Source organism: Pelodiscus sinensis, chromosome 1 (assembly GCF_052426305.1).
Source record: "Pelodiscus sinensis isolate ZL-2025 chromosome 1, ASM5242630v1, whole genome shotgun sequence".
Lineage (NCBI taxonomy): Eukaryota > Metazoa > Chordata > Testudines > Trionychidae > Pelodiscus > Pelodiscus sinensis.
In genome coordinates this window covers 155827724-155850327 of record NC_143052.1, presented here as the reverse complement: position 1 = coordinate 155850327, position 22604 = coordinate 155827724, and the positions used below count along the sequence as shown (strand labels likewise).

At 45.8% G+C, this 22604-nt stretch overlaps 1 protein-coding gene and 1 long non-coding RNA gene across 4 annotated transcripts in view; one reads left to right on the top strand and one right to left on the bottom strand.

The window, feature by feature from the left end:
* LOC149525657 (uncharacterized) overlaps positions 1–20863 on the top strand; it is a 35021-nt gene extending 14158 nt beyond the window's left edge. The window contains exon 3 of the long non-coding RNA XR_016348580.1: positions 20728–20863. This is a non-coding gene — a long non-coding RNA (uncharacterized LOC149525657). The remainder of the gene's footprint in view (positions 1–20727) is intronic.
* Positions 1–22119, bottom strand: part of LNP1 (leukemia NUP98 fusion partner 1) — a 33276-nt gene extending 11157 nt beyond the window's left edge. The window contains exons 1-4 of one of the 3 annotated variants that reach the window (XM_075915954.2): positions 19541–22102; positions 18880–19043; positions 12528–12761; positions 1349–1594 (exon numbers count right to left, since the gene is read on the bottom strand). In XM_075915954.2, coding sequence (XP_075772069.2) covers positions 1349–1594; positions 12528–12671 — 390 coding nt within the window. In that variant the 5' untranslated portion in view covers positions 12672–12761; positions 18880–19043; positions 19541–22102. Of the gene's footprint in view, positions 1–1348; positions 1595–12527; positions 12762–18879 lie in introns of all 3 variants that reach the window. The other 2 variants (XM_014577279.4, XM_006130688.5) reach the window with 2 other exon arrangements.
* Between the last annotated feature and the right edge of the window lie 485 nt (positions 22120–22604).

The following is a 22604-nucleotide window of genomic DNA, read 5'->3' as shown; positions in this document are numbered from 1 at the left end:
AAGAAAGGACATTTATGATATTTCTTCTCTTTGTCCCACCATTCAAAGTCAGTCAGAATCTGGTGCATACTGTTCTCCATTGCCAGCCCTTTCTTTTCTATATCTACTTTAAACTAAATCATCAAGTTAAAGTATATTTTAAAACTTTTTTAAAACTACAGGTCAGCTGATGTAAACCAGTGTGGCCAATATTACTTAAATGGAGATTTGCAAATTAATGCCAGGTCACGATCTGACCCTAAGAGTTAACAACTTGGAAATTTAATTGTGGTTTTTTAAACAACTTTTGTCTTTAAAAGACATAGGGTAGCCAATCTCTTCTCTTTGGGGCTGAATTCAGCAACTTACATATGCAGATGTCTAACCCTGAAGTATGTGGGCCCATTTGAATGTAACAAAAGGGAGAAGTCCTATTGAAGTCCCATGCTTAAGACACCTGTTTAAATGCCTTTCTGAATCAGGATCAACCCAAAATCTAGCAAAACAAAAAATGACAACGAGTTAAAAGTCATTTCAGCTTCAGTGTCTGCTCCAGAGTCCATCTACCAATTTTTGGTGCTTTTACAATCACATCTCCTTCTTGTAAAAGGAGATTGTCATTTCCATATTACAGTATAAAAGACCCTCTCAGACAGCTGACAATTACTATACACAAAGTATTGTCAAATGCAAAGCAAACAAATTGGTAAAATAGAAATGTTTTTCCCTCTATGTATTCAGTCCTAATAATCTTAGTTTTCATTTGTAAGAATAAATAAAATCTTTTCCAGGCAGTATGATTCAAGTTGACAGAGTTCCTCTTATGAAAGGCCATGAAGATTAAAAAAAAAAAAAACCCTAACAGGAATAGCTAAAATACAAGAATGGGTGTTAAATTCTGGGAAACGAAAAAAGGTAGTAAATAGAATAAAATGCCTATGCTCTTCAGGGGCCCTCTAACTAGCATCTTACTCTGGTTAAACAGGTTAGTAGCAATGAGAAGAGGGCAGGGTTTCACAGCTAAGGTGAGCAGGTACTTACTTGATCAGCCATAAAAAATAGCAACATTTTAAATATTGTAACACTTGATTGGCTGAGCTGGAGAGTCCATTCAAAATGTCTTACTGCTCTGGTCAGTCCAGGTTAATTATCTTATTTTGGAATCCCGCCCACAGCTGGTATGCATAATTTCACATTTCGAGTGTTCAGGCTAAAAGTATATTATCTTAATAAGCCTATTTGTAGTACCATACCAGCTGCCTCCTTTAAGATACATGCATCCTTGGTATACCCGCACTGAAGTCAATCAGATGAATTTGGCTCATTGTTTCTTATCTGAACTAAGCACCTTATAATGGTGGTTACCTACCAAAGAAAATGAGCGCTTGTTTTTGAAGTGTAGTTGCTTCTCAAAGGATTCTGAAAATTCCTGGATGGAGCTTGATCTGCTATTTGATCCTGAGCCTTCTGGTGAAGATATTTTGCATGCCTTCATGTGACAATGGCATTTAATATCTTGGCTCTCTTGAAACTCCTTGCAGCCCCTCAAGTGGCCTGAGGATGGGGTTTTCGTAGATGCATGAAGTCTTGCCATATGGATAGATGAAAGCTTGGCCTGCAATAGAAGAGGTCAATATTCAGTATGATGAATAAAAGCAGAAAACGATTTATGTATATCAAACTCTGCTACAGAAGGACCCTGTTCAGCCTCTCATATCCTGCCTGCCCGCTGCAGTGGAAGTAACCTACCAAGAGACCCTTCACAGAGACTGGAGCAGAATTTGCCCCTTAATCCAATTTCCCAAATCTGGATACCTAAATGTAGACATTCAAATAACTAGCCTAATCAGAGCTGTTGGCAAGAAAGGGGGCAGTTGTCCCAGGGCCCAGCAATTTAAAAGGGCCCAGGGATCTGGGCTGCCACCGCTGCTACCATGGTGGCAGTAGAGGCTGGAGCCCTGAGCTCTTTAAATTGCTGCTTGAGCCCTGTGTGGCATGGTCCAGGCAGCACTGAGGGCTGGCTGCCTCTAGCCCTGCTCCTTCTGCTGGAGGACCCGTCCTTCCAGGACCCTGGAACCATGCCCCTTGCATTTTGTCCAAGGCTTGGTGAAGTCTGTCACCAGCCCTCATTCTAATTATTAGAGGAGGCTCGCTAAAAACAAGAGTGTAGCCATGATAGCACAACCTTGATATCAGCGTGAACCTGTGCTGTCATGACTACACTCCTGTTCATTAGCTATTGAGAGCTTGTGTGAGTATGTCTGTGTAGATGAAGCCACCGTTTAGGTGCTTTACCTATGGTCTAGCAAGGGCCACTGCGGAGCTCGCTCTCCCCTATTCTCCAGATATAGAGAGACGCTCAGAGCCTGAGTTTCTTATGCAGCCCCCATTAACTACATCTGATGTTCAGTGCCTCTTAAAATTAGGCCCTGATGTCTGCTACCTCTGGCTAGTTCTACTCAAGTGATTTATTTCCTCTTCCTGTCTCTAACATGACTCTAGTTCTTGGAGTCACAACAGAACGTATGAGCCTCACTTCTCTGATTTCTTACATTAATTTTTGAATTGTGCATTCTGGGCCTGATGGACTAATAATTGCTCTGTTAGTCACAGAGGTTTTCAGGGCTCTTTTATTAGCAGCAGTAGCACAAAGCTAAGCATACTGGGATCAGCCATACTGACAAACAGTAAAAAAATGGTCCCAAACATGAGACCCAGAAAACCAAAAAATATTGGGATGCCTATCTTAGCACAGGAAAAGTCAGTGAAAAGCCAAACTACAACACCCTATATCCTAAATAAATAACTAAGCTTACTATATGAAGTACATTGCACACATTGGCTACGTCTAGACGGGCATGAATTTCCGCAAATGCTTTTAACGGAAAAGTTTTCCGTTAAAAGCATTTGCGGAAAAGAGCGTCTAGATTGGCACGGACGCTTTTCCACAAAAGCACTTTTTGCAGAAAAGCGTCCATGCCAATCTAGACGCGCTTTTGCTCAAAAAAGCCCCGATCGCCATTTTCGCCATCTGGGCTTTTTTGCACAAAACAAATCTGAGCTGTCTACACTGGCCCTTTTGCGCAAAAGCTTTGCGCAAAAGGACTTTTGCCCGAACGGGAGCAGCATAGTATTTCCACAAGAAGCACTGATTTCTTACATGAGATCGTCAGTGTTCTTGAGGAAATTCAAGCGGCCAGTGTAGACAGCTGGCAAGTTTTTCCGCAAAAGTAGCTGCTTTTGCAGCTGCTTTTGCGGAAAAACTTGCCAGTCTAGACACAGCCAATGGGTACATCTACACAGCAACATTATTTCGGAATAACTGACATTATTCCAAAATAACATAGTGCGTGTCTACACTTACAAACATTTATTTCAAAATGATGTCAAACTGGAGGACTTCTTACTCCAACTTCTGTAACCCTCATTTTATGAGGAGTAATGAAAGTTGAAAGGAGTGTTTTTCCTTTGACTTCCTGCTGTGTAGAGAGTGCCAAAAAGCCAAATTAAGCTATTTCAACTTAAGCTACACAATTGACATAGCTGAAGTTGCGTAGCTTAATTCGACTATAGCCTTGATGTGTAGGCAAACCCTATCGCTGCTCTTGGGAACAATAACTGGCTGCCTGCAAAAATCAGAGTACCAGCATGGCATGAAGCAGTTTGAGTGGATTTTTAAGAACACATGAAGTTGCAGATTCCAAGGGACTAAAAGTAAATAAATCTCATTGACATTTTCATTTGTACAGACCCAGATGCTGCCATATTTGAAGCAAGAAAGAGCTATGCATTTTTCAGCAAGATACAACAGTCCCATATACATAAGATTTTTACTTTTTAATTGGTTGTTTCTATTTACACACATTGGCAGTAATTACAAATGTACTAATAATTAAAAGCCCATGCTGTGGCTCAGGTATAATTAGTAAAGTCGTGTGTGTCAAACTCAAAATGGCTGAGAACTTAAAAATTGGATAGTAACAGGCTGGAAATCCCAGTGATTGAACCTGGTGATATTTTCAATATGTAGTTCTTTCCTTTGCTGCACACTGACCCAAAACAGTCTTCAAAGTGATGTTTGGAGTAGTTGTGTGTGCTGATTGTGTTGCTGTGCAGAGAAAGTTGTATAAATTTGTACAGGTGGCAAATGAGGGGTATGTGCTGCAGTGAGAGGCTATGTGAGTTTGGGATTATTGTGTATGCTGGTAGTGTTGTGTGGAAGACTGTGCTGATCTGTGTCTGTTGGTGTTATGCAGGGATATTTATGTTTGACTGTGCTGTGTCAGTTGGACACACACATGTGGCTTTTGGACCATGTAATACATCATCTGTGCAGTCTCCCTCATACAAGCAATGAAACTATTGCATGCATATTAACTGTAGAGGAAGGGTGGTGATTGGGAGAGTTACCTCTGATATCACAATGGTCTTGGACTCTTGGCCTGTCATAGGTATATGACCTACCTCATAGGTGTAATTTGTTAAGTCAAAATGGCTGAGAACATGAAATCTCACAGTGTTGTTATGATCAAAAAAAGCTCTCATCAGTGCTTGTAGTTGCTTCCAACATTTCAGACTGACTTGATAGATATAACAAGCTTCAGAGCAATACTCAGAGGCTGCATCTAGACTGGCAAGATTTTGTGCAAATACTTTTAACGGAAAAGTTTTTCCGTTAAAAGTATTTGCGCAAGAGAGCGTCTACACTGGGACGGATGCTTTTGCGCAAAAGACATCTTTTGCGCAAAAGCATCCATACCAGTGTAGACGCTCTCTTGCGCAAGAAATTTCTGATGGCCATTTTAGCCATCGGGCTTTCTTGCACAAGAAATTAACTTGGCTGTCTGCACTGGCCCTCTTGCGCAAGAATACTTGCGCAAGAGGGCTTATCCATGAGCAGGAGCGTCAGAGTATTTGCGCAAGAACCACTGATTTTGTACAGTACAAAGTCAGTGTTCTTGCGCAAATAGTCGTGGCCAGTGTAGACAGGCGGCAAGATTTTGCGCAAAAGCAATCGCTTTTGTGCAAAATCTTGCCAGTCTAGACGCAGCCAGAGAGATGTTCTTGGAATCTTGTTCTATAGATTTTTCTTGTGACTGCATGTCCTGCTAATTGTTAACTTGTACACCCCAATTTGGCAGTAGAATTTTGCAAATCTTTGCCTTTTGCACACATATTTATTACGGATGGAATATTCATCTGATCGTCTCAGTCCTCATTTCCAAATGTAATTTACTACTTCAGTAAGCACCAGTATGATCGCTTCTAAGAAAAGCTGTAATGATTCTGGTCAAACTATTTTTACTTGGAAGCATAACTGTTTCAAACAGATCAATAAAGCTCTCTTTATTGTTAAGTCATATTGTATTACGGTTTAAAAGTACATCAAAGCAATCATGCTTGGAGGGGAAGCACGCCTACTATGTTAAGCTGAACCAAACTAGCTTTGAAATCTACTTCTTGGGTCGATGAGTATTATTCCCTAGGTATCCAAGCTACCCATTTCTACAGAAATGAGAAGAAACTGTATCGGTTACTAGAAAAATCTCTTAGACCCAATTCTTTGGAGATTTGGGCAAAAAAACCAGAAGGACTTTTGAGATGCAGCATTATTAAGGTTGGACCTTCCCGGTCCAGCACCCACAGGACGTGATCAGTTCTGGATGAGGGATTTTGCTGGACCAGGAGAAGTAATTTCTGGCTTCTTTGACACTCTGCACCCAACTCTGTCACTCTGCATCCTTCCTTGTGGCCTGCTTCCCACCTGCTGCCTTGTTGACCCCACTGGGCAGCTGCCACTACCATGGCTCCTGGCCTCTCTGGGCAGCTGCACACCAGCACTCCTGGCACACTGAGCAGCCACCTGCTGCAGCTCCTGGCCCCACTGAGCCACCGCTGCCATGGCTCCCAATGCTGTCAGACAGCTATCCACCAGGTCTCCCAACCCCACTGGGCAGCCCCGCTGCCGTGCACCAAGCGACCCCACCAGTAGCTCAGTCCGCAGGAATCCCTGCTGCTAGCCCTCCACCGGGATTCTCTGGTCTTGCAACATCTGTGCCAGACCATGGATGTTGCTAGACCATGGAGTCACGATGTAGAGAGTTTCAACATGCATTTTATCATTCTTTCTGTGTAGCATGTGAAAGAATTCTAATTTTGGATTCACACATTTTTTAAATTTGCATTCACAATAGGCAGTTATAGAACTAGCCCTGAAGAAAGTCAGACTGAAAAGCACATACAGTAAAACTCCAATAGTCCAGCATCTGATGGTCCGGTACTCCTGATGGTCCAGCACCATCAGGAACCCGGAAGTGCTCCGGGCAGCCGGACCATTGGAGCTGCTCTGCCCCCAGGTTCCCCGATTCAGCCGCTGCTAAAACTGACCAGCGGCTGAATCGGGGACGCCTAGGGCAGAGCAGCTGGGGCGCTGCCGGGTTGGTCCCATAGCACTGCCCCTCGGGGCTGCGGGACCCAACCCGGCAGCGCCCCAGCTGTCCCACATTCAGCCGCTGCTGAAACTGACCAGCGGCTGACTCCAGGAAGCTCGAGGCAGAGCTGCTCTGCCCCGGGCTTCCTGGAATCAACCCCTGATCAGTTTCAGCAGCGGCTGACTTGGGGACCCCTGGGGCAGAGCAGCTGGGGGGCTTCCAGGTTGGTCCAGTAGCGCCGCTCCTCGGCACTGTGGGACCAACCCGGCAGCCCCCCAGCTGCTCTGCCCCAGCTGTTCCCCATTCAGCCGCTGCTGAAACTGACCAGCGGTTGACTCCAGGAAGCCTGGGGCAGAGCAACTCTGCCTCAGGCTTCCTGGAGTCAGCGGCTGATCAGTATCAGCAGCGGCTGACTTGGGGACACCTGGGGCAGAGCAGCTGGGGTGCTGCCGGGTTGGTCCCACCGCACCAAGGGTCGGCGCTGCCGGACCAACCCAGCAACACTCCAGCTGCTCTGCTGCAGGCGTCCCCGATTCAGCCGCTGCCAAAACTGACCAGCAGCGGCTGAATCAGGGACACCTGAGGCAGAGCTGGACTATTGGAAGGGGGGGCTATGAGGGGTCTGGCGTGGCATCCCCCCCACCCCACCCCAGACCCCTCATAGCCCCCCCTTCCGATAGTCCGGCAAATTTGATAATCCGGCACCCCCTGGGTCCTAAAGGTGCCGGATTATCGGAAGTTTACTGTACTAGACATAACAACATTGCTGTAGCTATGGAACAAGGTCTTCCTCAAAAATGCGCAGATCATTGAATGGGCGATGTTAAAGATACCTGATTAAGACCTTGGTGCAGGTCATCGAGATAGGGCCATATTGTTGTGTCTCAGACTAGATTCCACCCCAAACAAAGAAGAAGACAGATTGACACCAGGCATGGAAGTGGTTTGGAGGAAATGTAGAGATGTGGCAACTAAAGGTCTCACTGCCTGTTTTCTAGGTCAGTCGTTCCCAACCGCCGGTCCACGGCCCATGGTCAGGCCATGGTAACTCTGGGGGCCAAGCTGGGGTACACTGCTCCCACTGCAGCAGTTGGGAGAGGCATGTCCTGCCCTGCCTCTCAGCCCCAGGCAGGAGTGGGGTCTCCTTCCTTCTGCAGAACAGTGCTTTGCTGCATGGCAGAAGGGCCATGCAGAGCCCGGCACAGCAGTCTTAGAGCAGCTGCAACCCAGGCAGTAGCACTCAGCTGGCGGCTGGGAGGCAGCGCAGGGCTAGGTGAGGGGGGCAGAGCAGGCACTGGGAGCTCCTAGTTGTGGAAGACTCTAAGAGACAGGGGGCTGACACTGGGGAGCCCTGGGGTATCTGGGGTGGGGAGCTGGCAAAGTGGGTGCTCGGGGGCAGGGCTAGTAGTGGGTAACTATGGGGGCAGGGCTGGTACTGGGGGGCTATTGGAACAGAGCTAGTATTGGAGACTGGGGGATGACATGGGGAGTGCTCGGGGGGTTGGGTGCAGTGAGGCTCTGGAAACAGGAGGCTGGCAATGGGAGAGTCTGGTAGTGGGGGGCTCTAAGGAGCAGGGGGCTGGCACTGAGGCATTTGGGATGAGTGGCTGGCACTGAGGGATCTGAGGGTAGGAGGCTGGCATGGCGGGGGCTGAGTGCAGGGGACCCTGGAGTCTGTGGGTGGTGCTGGGGGGGTAATGGAGGGATGGGGGGGCTCTAGGGGTTAAGACTAGCACTGGGGGTGCTCTGAAAGTTGGGGCTTTTTGCGGACCAGCAATACTTTATTTGCATGTTTGCATATTCATTATTTATATAATGAATATGCAAATGCAGTGTTACCAGTCCGCCAAAAGTTTGTGAGTGGGTTTCATAGAATACTAGAGCTGGAAGAGACCTCAGGAGGTCATCAAGTCAAGCCCCCTGCCCAAAGCAGAACCAATCCCAACTAAATCAACACAGCCAGGGCTCTTTCAAGCCAGGACTTAAAAACCTCTAGGGATGGAGATTCTACCACCTCCCGAGGTAACCCATTCCAGTGCTTCACCACTCTCCTAGTGAAATAGTTTTTCCTAATATCCAACCTAGACCTCCCCCACTGTAACTTGAGACATAAGAACATAAGACCATTGCTCCTCATTCTGCCATCCATCACTACTGAGAACAGCTTCTCTCCATCCTCTTTAGAACCTCCCTTCAGGAAGTTGAAGGCTGCTATCAAATCCCCCCCTCACTCTTCTCTTCTGTAGACTAAATAAGCCCAAATCCCTCAGCCTCTCCTTGGAGCTCATGTGCTCCAGCCCCCTAATCATTTTGGTTGCCCTCTACTGGACCCTCTCCAATGCATCCACATCCTTTCTGTAGTGGGGGGCCCAGAACGGGATGCAGTACTCCAGATGTGGCCTTACCAGTGCAGAATAAAGGAGAATAATCACTTCTCCAGATCTTCTGTCAATGCTCCTTCTAATGCACCCTAATATGCTATTAGCCTTCTTGGCTACAAGGGCACACTGTTGCCTCATATCCAGCTTCTCATCCACTGTAATCCCCAGGTCCTTTTCTGTTGAACTGCTAGCTAGCCAGTCGGTCCCCAACCTGTAATAATACTTGTGATTCTTCCATTCCAAGTGCAGGACTCTGCTCTTGTCCTTGTTGAACCTCATCAGATTTCTTTTGGCCCAATCCTTTAATGTGTCTAGGTCACTCTGGACTCTATTCCTGCCCTCCAACGTATCTACCTCTCCCGCTAGCTTAGTGTCATCCACAAACTTGCTGAGGGTGCAATCCATCCCCTCACCCAGGTAATTAATAAAGATGTTGAACAAAACCAGCCCTAGAACCAATCCTTGGGGCACACTGCTTGAAACTGACTGCCAACCACACATTGAGCTGTTGATCACTACCTGTTGAGCCTGACAATCTAGCCAGCTTTCTATCCATGTTACCGTCCATTTATCTAATCCATACTTCCTTAACTTGCTGGCAAGTATATTGTGGGAGACCGTATCATAAGCTTTGCTAAAGTCAATATATATCACATCCACTGACTTTCCCATGTCCACAGAGCCAGTTACCTCATCATAGAAGCTAATCAGATTGGTCAGCCATGACTTGCCCTTGGGGAATCCATGATTCTTTCCCTTGAACAACCTCATAACCAAGCATTCAAAGCCTGAAAATGGTTTGAGCCTAGAAGCAGGTTTATATTCTTTAACAGGGTTGTGATAGGCAACGCTTCAATCCATTCATTTTGCTTCTCCATAGATCAATAGTTCTCACCCTATTTACCATTGTGGACCACATACTAGCTCTCTATTTGTTACGTGGGCTGCATCCACACAATATGTATATTCCTTATATGGCCCTGAGGATATCACGTGGACCACAGCTGTGTGTTGATTGGGCTGTGTGATGAAAACCACTATCATAGATAAAAGTATCAGTAATTTTGACAGCAGCAGCAATCCAGGAAACCTGATCTGTAAGGAAGGGTTAAAACACTTGGGCATGTTTAGTTTTGAGAAAAGAAGACCCACCTGATAACAGTCTTCAAATATGTTAAGGGCTGTTATGAAGAAGATGGTGATCAGTGTTCCCTCTATCATTTTCTATCCTTGGGTGGGTTGAATTTTCTTATGTGCAACACCAATATTGAGGTACTATGTGGATGTGCATCGCCAATACAAACAAAGCACATGCACATGCACACGCATACGTGTGTGTGTGTGTGTGTGTGTGTGTGTGTGTGTGTGTGTGTGTGTAAAGCAGTCCATATGTGTGGACAAAAATATATTAAAATAAGATTCCTGTGTCTAGTTGCTGTGAGGTACCCTTAGTAAATACAAAGGTTGCTGTACAAAGGTAGAGAGTTAGCCTTCTTCCATTTAAGGAAGAGTTGAAACCCCAGAACAAATAAACACATGGCTTCAGGGTTAGTAGACATATGAGTGATGGGGGACCAGACCCCCACACTAGAAGCCGCCCAGTTGCAGCTGAGGTCAGCGCGCCGAGCGACAAGTCACCAGCCAACCGCGCATGCGCAGGGGCGCCCCAGCCTGAATCTGTGGGTATCAGGACCCCAAGGTGGCCAGCCGTCCCCTGTTCAGGGATGCCGCGTTACGCAGTGCTGGGGATACAAAAGGTAGGGCGGACGGCAGGACGGGGGGGGGGGGGGAAGCAGGAGCTGGTTGTGCTCTCACCCCAGCAGGCAGAGAGAACTCCACCCCAGCCGGCGGAACGGAAGTAGCCCAAGGGATGGATTGGGCGGCAGGAAGCCAAGACCTTCCCAGTGGGACAAGCGACCCGGATGCGAGGCGGTGGACGGAGGAGAAGTTAAAAAGGAACTTTCCCCGTAGAGGGCTGCTGGTGACTGTGAGGGGAGCGGCTCAGTAGGGGCCACGAGGGGATAGAGGTGGAGAGAGGGTAGGGGCTTAGAGACGCTCTGACCCACTCTCTGCTACATGATGCATGTTTCAAAGAGCTTGCAAATAAGGTTTCATCCTACAAAACAACTAGCATCAGACCTGCTAATTACTATTTCTGACTCATAAGTGCCAGAACTCTACCACATAGCAAAGCTATGGCCTTAATGCAATACAATTTACTATGTATTAATTAGTAACACATGATTTAAAAAATCATTAAGTTCAGAATTTTTTGGAGTGTTGCAGCTAAAATAATCTTCTTCTTTCTTATTTTAAGTCATTAATACCTATGTAAACTTTGTTTGAAATGTAATCATGCAAATATCCTCCTGGCACACAAACCCACCAGGCAGCCTGTTTTCCTCCCTCTCTCCAACCCAGACAGACAGCAAGGACTGCAGCAAGTGACAAGGGTTGCCAGATGGTTTCAACAAAAATACTGGACACACTTGACATGACATCACAATCTACATTACATCTTATTTAGAAAATATCAGACATTTCTATTTTCTCATTTATATTTTCTCAATTTGTTTCCCAAACAGAAAGCTCAAATACTGGACTGTCCCATTCAAAACCGGACACCTGGCAACCCTACAAGTGAGTCAGGACACCCCTAAACAAACTGCCCCCTGCCTCCACCTCACGGCACAGATGTCAGCACCCACCCACCCCCTCTTTCTCCCACCTATCCCATGCAGTCAGCCCCTTACCCTCCCCCTTTGCAGCCCAGGAGAGTTGAAGAGACTTTTGGGTTTCTGCCTCAGTCTCTCCCCTCCCCAAACTCTCTTCCCCTCTCGCTTCACCCCAAGCCAATTAATTAATCCCTCCCCCCCCAGCCACTTATTCCCTGTTTATCTTGTCTGCTTATCTGTTTCAGCCCCCACTATTGATACTACAATGTTTAAGAAATTACTGTCCTTTTTTGGGAGGGAGATTGCAATTCGGCACTGCTTATTCAGGCAACGTTCCCAATGAATTCAATAGGATTTTTGCCCAAGCAAGAAGAACAGGTTTGGTTATTACAAGAACAACATGAGATGGACAGGAAAAAGCAGTGAAATAGGGTGGTCCTGGATAAAAACCTTCTTGGAAACTCCTTCTACATGGGGCTTAATCCTGGGCTGCTTTTCTATGATGCATTTTCTAACAAATAATTAGTCATTTTTTTTCTATAGCACTCCAAGTAAAAAGTTACATTAAAATCAATCTTAAACAGCAAAGGATACATATAATAGCTGGTTCAGAGTTCCAAGATAACCTAATCCTTCCTCCCAGAACCCAAACCATCAGGAAATAACTCTAAACCCCTCTCACTCTCCCTTTATCCCCATTAAATAAATAATTAAATATACGTACTCCCTAATGCTGTACGCACAGCCCATCTATATCTTCTGAGTCTCTCCTATGGCTTAAGCTCTTACGGAGTGAAAACATTTTGCTTGTCCAGCCTCGTGACATTTTCATTATATTTCTGGCATGAAGTTGGCTTACTTGCTTTCATTAAAAAGGTATTGGGAGCTTGATGCTGAGAGATGCTGAGCACCCACACCTTCCAATGTAGCCCACGGGAAGTGCATTTGCTCAGCAAAATGTGTACCACAGCCACAGTAGCTCAGGATCACACCTTTCATGTGGCACTTACCCTCCCAGCCCTCACAACACACATGCACACGTGCACACACACACTTCTTACTGGAAGGGAGGCTCTCCTTTCACTAAAGGATCGCGTCTGGCGTTTGCTGTGGCCTCTACCCTCTTTCTCATCAATCACGCTGTGGCCCCAGAAGCTGCTCATCCATTTTGCAAAGGAAATGTCATCATCCTCTTCATATTCCATGTACAGATACTCCAAACTGGGGGGAGCTCCCAACCAGACAGATCAGATGTACGCTGGACTGGACTGCCAAGCAGATAGTCCCACACTGAACTGTCAACAAGAAGGAAAGGGACTGTAGTTTCAAACATTCACTGCCAAATTAACAACAGCAACAACAAAAACCAAAAACCCAACCAGATGCAGCCCTAGGCACTGCTTACATATACGCCAATACCCAGTAATCTATTTTAAATGAGGTTTCTTTTAATCTTTCCATTACAGAAATGCCCAATGTCACACAGCCTAGAGGGTGGCAAGGAAAAATGTGTGGCCTAATTAATATTCATTGCTGCTGAGTGCATCAACTGTCAATAACAATGCAGAGTTGCCCACAAAAACATGCCCGGAAGGTGCACACTGATATGAAACAGGCTTGTAATTTGAAGAAGGCGAATGGATATATTGACAGTGGCCAGAAACTGGCACAGCTGTTTATTGAAGCTTAACTGACTCTGTGAAATAACTTTTGGCTCTGCTCTTCCTGCTAGTATTTAATAATATGCCCTGCATGGCAGGACACAGAACTTTTCTCAGAAACCTTCTCATCATCTTTTGTGGGTGACCAATGTTAACCAACTAGGAACAATATTAGTTTGCAGAATCTTAGCATTTTAAGGCCAGATCAGTTGCCTTTCACCAAGACCACTTCATTTTCTACCATCGGGGCTAGATTAGGGTACACTGGTGCTAGAGGTGCATATAGGAATACATTCTTGTAAAGGGGTGTCAAGTGCTACTAAAAGGATTTCTGAGGCAACAGAATTGTTTGAGGGCCAATGCTCCTCCCCAGATGGGACAGAAGAATTGCTAGGCCCTCTGGGCCTAGTTCTTCCTTGCCTTAACCTTTGTGTGCTCAGACTGAGCATAGGGTGGATTTAAAACACAGGCTCCCGTTCTGCTTTGATAGAATGCTATGGTCTCTTTGGACTGGTGCAAAGGGCTGCACAAGACACAGGGCAATGGAGATGGCCTGTGGAATTATCCAGTGGGATACTAGCAGCAGAGAATGCTGTGAGACTCTGAGTCAGAGTGCCTAGATGGTCCACTGGTTAGGGCACTAACTGGGATTTAGAAGGCCAGGATTCAATTCACTGCTCCACTACAGACAACCTGGGTGGCTTTGAGCAAGTTACTCATAGGGTTACCAGGTAGGTTTAGAAAAAATACCAGACACACTTGATCAGACGGGGGGCTGGTGGGAGCAGCGCGGCTGGCCCAGGGAGATGAAGGAGGGGTCAGGGCAGTGCAGCTGGCCAGGGGAGATCGGGAGGAGGAGAACTGGCCGGCAGGAAGCAGGGGTGACCAGGAGGGGGTCAGGGGCAGCGGAGCTGGTCGGGAAGGGTCGGGGGAAGAGGGCGACGGGACTGACCTGGGCATGTGCAGATCCCAAGGTGCTGTCAGTCCCGCACGTGGTATGGAGAAGCGCGAGTAAGTCTGGCTGCAGCTCCACCACACGCTCAGGAGTGGGGAGAGGGCTTCTCCTGCTCCCCACGGCGTCAGACGCAGCCAGGGCTCCCAGCGCCAATCACGCCCCGTTTCCTAGCCACTCCCCCACCCCTGCAAGGCTTCCATCCGGCATCCAGCTGGAAAACCAGGAAATACCGGACATTGCACATGTCTAGATTTTTTTACTGGACAGAGGGCCCAAAAACTGGACTGTCTGGTAGAATACCGGACACCTGGCAACCCTAGTTACTCAACCTGTTAGTGCCTCATTTCCCTGCCTGTACTATGGTGATAATAGCTCCTCTCTATGTTGTATGGGTGTTGTGAGGATAAATGTGTTAAAGATTACGAGGTTGTGGCCGGGTCTCCCTACCAGCGGGATAACCATGTGGTTAGGTCCCAGATTTAGCTGGCAGAAGAGGGGTGCAGATCCCTACTGCTGGTGCCCCAGGCCTAGGAATTTCAGCCTATTATCTGAGTACAGTCCTTAAGTTTGGGGTATGTCCCCAAGAGTCCAAATTTCCCCTCCCTCAGTGAGGGCTCCAAGTAGGTTCCCCACTTTTGCCCCAGAAGCTGGGGTTGGAGGTTCACTTGCTCCTGTGACTAGGCAAGTGTACAGGCTTAGGCTTTGGCTCCAGTCCTGAAAACTACAGAACCGTGCTCCTGTCTCCTTGCTTGTCAGCCCCTAGGGCTCCTTCCTTTTATCCTGCTTCCAGGCTTGGCACTGGCTACTGGTAAAGCGGGGCTGGGCTAACAGGGCCAAAAGGCTTTCTTTGACTCCTGTGATGCCAGGCCCTCCTCTCTTCAGGCCCTCCTCTCACAGAAGTGCTCAGATATTATGGGGATGGGGGCCTTAGATAGAAAAGAAAGGCAATGTATTTTGAGATAAAGTTTGAGGGACCAGAGGAATGCATTGCAACATCTGTGCCTCTCCCCCTAAATGTGGGTTATTGTAGACTACACATTCACCGTGTGGATGCAAAGCATTCCAAAGGCATTTGATCATGGCAACTAACCACAAGTGGCTTCCTCTGAGCCCTGAGAGTGGAGCTCCCACCCTCCACACAAGGCCTTGCCCCCACCCCACCAAGGATGGAATTTTGGGAGGGTGGGGGGGAAGCAGCTGTGTGCTCTGGGATGCAGCTATCAGGGACTGAGGGGGAAGTGCTTGCAATCCAAGCTTGCCTCTCACACCTGGCTCGTGAAGGGAGCTCACCCGCCAGGTGTGAGAGGAATGCACAGAATGCAAGTACTGTCCCCTCACTCTCTTAGCATACGGTAAATGGGATGAAAAGCTAGCCACGTCTCGGAGTCCATGGATGCTGCCCCGCTCCCTTCCGAAACTCCGTCCTTGCACCCCATCCCTTCTCCCAAACCCCACCCCTGCCCTGCCGCTTCCTGCTCAGTTCTGACCCCCTTCCCCACTCCTCCATCTCCTGCCCAACCTCCTGCACACTGTGGAACAGTTGATTGATGGAGCCACTAACAGATGGAAGGAGCTGAGTGAGGGGAAGCTGGCTGCCAGTGGGTGCTAAGTGTTACGCGATGGGGAGTTTCACAGTATAGGAAGAAATCAGTGGAAATGCAGAGAGCTTGAGTAGTTGCAAGTGTCCATTTTATTGCATAGCACAGAACTAACTAGAACAAACCCAAACTAGCTGGGCTGACCCCAGTGACCTAACTCAGTTACTATAACAACAAGATCTATATCTACAACCCAATATACAACACTAAGCACCCACTTCTTTTTTTCTATGGTGCTACAGGCCCAAGGAGTTAGTGCGTATCTAACCAACAATTGGCTGCAGTGCCTTTTGGCCTCGTATTGATGGGGCCTATTAGCTGTTGGAAAAAAAAAATCAAACCCCCTCAAACCTTAGCAGAAAATGTCAATTCTCCCTCATGAGCATGCTGTCTCAGTCTCACACACAGCCTTAAGCTTATCTCATTCGTTTTGTGCAAATATATAAAAATTTAAAATATTTTTATTTGTATGCTGAAAGAGACAACAATACATCTGGGGCCTCTGTACAGGGGTTAGAGCTTGGAAAGCTGCTTTTCAAGCTTGTGTACTGTGGTAACCATGGAGACTACAGGCCCTCCTATGAAGGGGTATGTCTACACTACCACCCTAGTTCGAACTAGGGTGGTAATGTAGTCAACCGGAGTTGCAAATGAAGCCCGGGATTTGAATTTCCCGGGCTTCATTTGCATGTTGCCGGGTGCTGCCATTTTTAAATGTCCGCTAGTTCGTGGAACGAGGAGTACAGGTAGTTCAGTATAGGAAGCCTGGTCCGAACTACCTAGTTCATGCCGCGTGTAGCCACGGGGCACGGAGTCCGAACTAGCGGACATTTAAAAATGGTGGCGTCCGGCAACATGCAAATGAAGCCCAGGAAATTCAAATCCCGGGCTTCATTTGCAACTCCGGTTGACTACATTACCCCCCTAGTTCGAACTAGGGTGGTAGTGTAGACAGACCCAAGGAGAGCAGAGAGGAGGCAATGCTGGGGATAGGAATAGTGTGTGAATACCCGAAGGTGACAAAAAAATGAGTAGGACTTGATAGAAAGTTTGCAGGTTCTGCAAAACACAGTTCAAGATTTGAACCACACTGGACAAGTTCATGACCCTTCATTGTCTAAGTAGCAGGCAAGATTTCTTTTTTTATTTAAATGTACACTGTGTTGCTGAGAGCTGTCCTGCAGCCAGCAAGGAGAAAAATATATCTTATCATCTGGAAAGTGAAATACAGAAACAGCAGAGCAGTGTCTTACAGCCACAAATTCCTTTTGCATTTATGGTGAATCCCCTTACTGATAAAGTAAGTCAAATATGTTTAAAAATAATAATTTCTGTTATTAATGTATTATTAATTTATTTTATTCGTGTTATTTGTATTATTATTATTATTAACCCTCTTCAGAGCCCATGAGTTCCTCAAATATAATCATGGAGACTTATTTTTCCAGTGGTACAATAATTTATTCTTAGTACTTTGTCAGAAATTCTGTTTCAAGAAAGGTTTGTTTTTATTAATTAATTTTTGAATGGGTCCAAGATTTTCTGTTTTATGTATAGATTTCAGTGTGTGCTGATGAGAGTTAAATACATCCCTCTGCCACCAGATTTCTTGTCAGTCCTGCTGGACAATGGATGTTGCTGGACAGGAGAGTCTCAGACCAGAAAGGTTCAACCTGTATTAGACTATAGTATATTATACAAAGCTATACAGACTCAAACTTGCAATAATTATATCACTTAAAATATCCACTTGTGTATTATTAATGCTTGTGAAAGTTTGATTATATTGTGTGAATTATTTTAATTGCCTATTAATTTCCCATATTTATATTTCACTTCAGTAAAATATTCAATTTTACCTCTTGCAACTGCAGACCGCCTGAGTTACCTGTTTAAAGATAGCTTTCCTGGCAGCCAGATTGCTCAATATTGTGCATCTATGAGAACTGAGTCAAAATGTACATAGAATAGTGCCATTGCTCCCTGTTTCCAAGCATGTCTTGTGAGGCAAATGGAGATTAAAGCCCTTTCTCTTTCTGTTGATGGTTCTAACAACACAGAGTTAGACAAAATGAATTGTTTGACAGTGAAGATTTCTGATAACCAGAAACATCTTGTGACAATACACTTACTTGACTTATGCCTCACTAGTGGCATTTATTCAGCCACAGGAAAGAAATCTTTTTCCAAAATTGATGGGAGAATGACATCATATGAGATGCCATGGGATAACTGTGTTGGATTTTCTGTAGACAGTGCCAGTGTAAACATAGGTAAGAATAATTCAGGTAAGACACTGGTTCAAAATAAGAATGTGTATATAATAATGAGCATTTTGCTGGCAGATACTAGCACATGTTCAATTTCTCTCCAACAGAGACAGAGAAATTGCAAGCGAGGTTTGTTGATTCCCAGTTGATGCAGAAATCAAATATCCCTCAATATGCATTGGACGAGGCAGCACTACAAACTGACACAGATAACATTGCTATGCAACACAAGATGGACACTGTTGTAGGGCATAGCTTAGTAATGTCAAAAGCACTAATGATCTTCTCCTATACCAGGGTTGCCAGATGTCTTATAGTTTTACCCCACACAAATGCAGGAGAAGAGAGAATGTTCAGTCTTGTTCAAAAGAGTGAGACACCATTCAGATGAAACCTTGGATGAGATGGAACATTCTGTCCTCTGTTATCCAAGTAAACCTGGAAAATCCTGAGCCATGTTTCAAATATAAGCTACCAAAGGGAGTTATAGAAACAGCAAACGAGGCCATATAGTGGGCACCTGCATTTCTCATTGTGGGAAGGCAAAAAAACAGACTAAATCCTTCTGTGCATACCAGAGGTATCTCTCTGCATGTACTGAGGAGCGGGAATGCAAGGGGTGAATTCTGTGCTTCTCAAGCACACCATGAGTTAGCAACTAACATTGTTTTTGCAGCTTTGTGTAATCCTTCTGCCAGGTGAAGTCAGCAGCAGCCAGGGCCAGGTTCAATATCTAGGGGTTCCTCTCCATCTATCCAATACAGAACTAGTTTGAACCCCCACCCTGTAACCTGGGAAATTCACACATTACCCCTGGGCACCTGTGAGAGGCAATGCTTCCCCACTCGCAGGCACAAAGTAGTAACGGGGCATTAATTTGGGAAAACACCACAGAGTTCATAAACAAAAACTGAGAGTAATAATCTCACCACAAGTAGGTTGGGCAGTGTCCTTTTCCAATCAGGTTCTTAAGTCCAGCAATCTAAATGTCCTCTTCACATACCCAACCCTTTTCTCACGCCCTCTGAGTTGCAGCCCTTGGTTAGATCAGACCCAGAGTTCAGAGGTGCATCCACAGAGTTCACCTCCCGTCCTGAGTGTGAGGAGGTAAAGAGATTACTCCCTCTGCTGCTCACGTGTCATCCACCTGCTCATTGCTCTCTGCCACTTCCCTGCTGGCCACTCATTACGCCTTTACTCTGCCATCCTACTGGCCACTTGTTGTGTGGCTGCTTTTATTGCAACTCTCCACTGCGGCCCTGCTGGTCGCTCATCATATCTCTCTGACACCACCCTGCTGAGTGTCAGCCACCATCCACGGCAATCCTCTGTTTGGCTGTGACTTCTACCCATCAGTCTCAAATGATTTCAGCTCCCAGTGATTTCAACTCTTAGGAAGCAGGGTAGAAGAAATACAACTCTGATACAATTAACTTAAGAAAGGTTCTTGATGATGCCTATTTAGGTCTGTTCTTTGAATAGCAGGGAGGGGAGAGAATGGACAGATCAAACCAGTCAAGGCAAGAGAGGCTACACAGCCTCCTTTTTAGCAGAATAACCTTCCCTCCCCCTGCCCGAGTTCCTGCTTACCAAGATTCTTTCTGCTGACCGAGAGTCCTTTCATTTGGAACAATTTAGCACAGTTCTGCTTTTCTGTATTCCTACAAAACTACAAACATCAATAATAATAATTTAGCTATCCCAGCATTGAATACAAACATAGTTGGTGTTGGGTCACAAATTAAGTTTATTACAATAAGCAAAATACCGTTCCATCTGCTGAATAGCTAACAAATCTAAGCAATGCAGGAGCAAACTTTATTTACATAGTTACATCCAGGGTTTCGCTCCCATTCCAGCTAGCTGTGATGGAAGCATTCCTTCAGACCTTGCTTACACTTGTTTCACCGTGTTTTATGCCAGCTTCTAAGGGGGAACTGACTGCTTTTCAGTGAATGAATCCAGTTTTCTTGTCTATGGGCTCTCTAAAGCAGGTGTGGGGAAACTTCTTTGGGGTCAGGGACTCTGGCCCACAGAAAAATCAGGCAGGGGTTTGCACACAAATGAAAAACAACAACAAAAACCCATCCCTCTTCAGCATGAGCTCCCCAGTGCTGGGGAGGTTCTCCTGGGCCTTAGGTTCCCCACTCCTGCTCTAAAGAAAAGACAAACAAAAGTATATTGGTCAGCATTTTGATAGGAAAGAAAAAATGGAGAGAAAAAAAAACAGCAATGGTTACTGCAATCTGCTCAGGGGGAAAACAGAGAGGGGTAATATCCTGTCGGGTGATCATGTCAAATAGTGTCATCATGCCTCAGAACAAGGGGGCAGAATAACAGTTGCATGTGCAACCTTCATTTTGGCATCATCTGACTTTCAAGTGTTTCACTCTGCAACCTTAACATGTGATGTTTATAATCACTGACACTTTTGTTTGGAATAATAATCAAAGTTCTTTAAAGTATCTTATTTAGGGTTACCAAGTGTCCAGTTTTCACCCAGACAGTCCGTTATTTCTGGCCCCTGTTCGGTAAAAAAAAAAAAAAAAAAACTTTTCCCCATTTTTCTGGGGGGTAGGGGTGGTTTTTTTTTTTTTTTTGCTCAATCAAGTTTTTTTCCTGCTATGTTTGTGATTTTTGGTGAAAACATCTGACAAGCCTAATCTTATTTCTCTCCCATCTATAAAGAAAGCCAACAAGTTACCTGCAGGGTGAAAAATGCTTAGTGCAACTGAGCAAAAAATAATAACAAAACAAACTTTCCTATTTACTCTCAGGTGAGTGCTCCAGAAGAACAAACAGAGGTAGCAATGGCAAATTTTCCACTCTCCCCAGTCAGACCTCCAAGCAGGCAAGTACCATCACCATCAATGAGCAACAGTCATCTCCCACCCCTGAGAGCATCAGGCAAGCAATCACCATCATCATCATCAATGGCAACTGCTCCATTCCCTCCATTAAGAGCTCCAGAAAAGCAAATGTCTTTCTCCTCTTCCTCCTCCTCAACTACAAAGGTTTTTCTTCCTCCATTGAATGTTTTAGATAAGAAAGCAGGAGTAATGATCAAACCCCCTTTGCTGCCTCCATTGAGCCCTTCTGTTGAACATGAAGAATCAACACCACCAGCAACAACCTCATCTTTTCAGGTGAGTGCTCCTGACAAGTCAAGGACAGCACCAAAGGCACCTCTCTATATGGGGATGGTCTGACGTGTCTCGATGTGCAATCTAGACCACAGAACCTCTGTGCCTCCTTTAATTCTCCTGCTCTGGCTAGTTCACACAGGTGAATCACAGCTCTCATTTAAAGAAAAAGTCAGTTTTCATACTCCATGATTATAGAGAACAGTTTGATAATGTAATCGGAGTGTACCAAAAAGACTCAAAAGCCAGAAGGCAAATAACATCCCAATTTATTGTTATTTAAGACAATCTCATGAATGTTGATGACTAAATGTTTGTTTTAAATATCTGTGGTTGGCAATATGTCATATGCTTCATTTTTATCATGTAAGGAGTCCCATTGATTTCATATGAGTTAAAATTAAGGATGGGAAAAATGTCCCCTTTGACTTCAATAAGTGGGGAATGCATTCAGCACCTTTTAGGATCTCTCTCAGTATGACTGAAATCTCATTGCATAAGGTTGCCAACTCTTGTGCTTTTATCACACTTTTTGTGATATTTGGGATTTGCCTGAAAGTCCCAGCTCCTGGAGTCATATGGTTTCAGGAGAACTTCTGCTTTCATTTAAATAATAATTAAAAAAAAACCCTAATCCAGTAAGTTTCTAGTGGGCAGGGGCTGCTCCAGCAGATAGGCTGGAGCAACTCCTCCTCCCTCCCTCTGCCTGCCGGTCGGTCCCCCTCTTTAATTGATTAATTGGTTACACAGTGGCTGCGTCTAGACTGGCAAGTTTTTCCGCAAAAGCAGGTGCTTTTGCGGAAAAACTTGGCAGCTGTCTACACTGGCCGCTTGAATTTCCGCAAGAACACTGACAATCTCATGCAAGATTGTCAGTGTTCTTGCGGAAATGCTATGCGGCTCCGGTTCGGGCAAAAGCCCTCTAGTGCAAATGCTTTTGTGCAAGAGGGCCAGTGTAGACAACGCGCTATTGTTTTGCGCAAAAAAGCCCCGATCGCGAAAATGGCAATTGGGGCTTTCTTGTGCAAAACCGTGTCTAGATTGGCATGGACGCTTTTCTGCAAAAAGTGCTTTTGCGGAAAAGTGTCCGTGCCAATCTAGACGCTCTTTTCCGCAAATGCTTTTAACAGAAAAACTTTTCCGTTAAAAGCATTTACGGAAAATCATGCCAGTCTAGACGCAGCCAGTATGTTGAGCCACTTAATCAATTAAACGGGGTTTTACATCCCTAGTCCAAATGACAGAAGGCAAAGAAGCAGGACCCAGCACTGTTTTAAAGAAAATCTCCTGGCTTTGGAGGCCAGAAGAGTGGGGCTGGCCCAGCTTCCTTAGTGTCCACGCCCAGCAGCCACATCAGGAGGCTTTTGAGTCTGGGGAGATGGCTCCATTGGAAAGCAGCAGAGCTCTTGCCCCTTGCAGCCTGGACCAATTGCCTGGGTGCATTAACTGGGGTTGGTGGAGAGAATCCCCATGCACGTCAAGCTCTCCCCGCGGAGCTGAGCGCGCCGCCG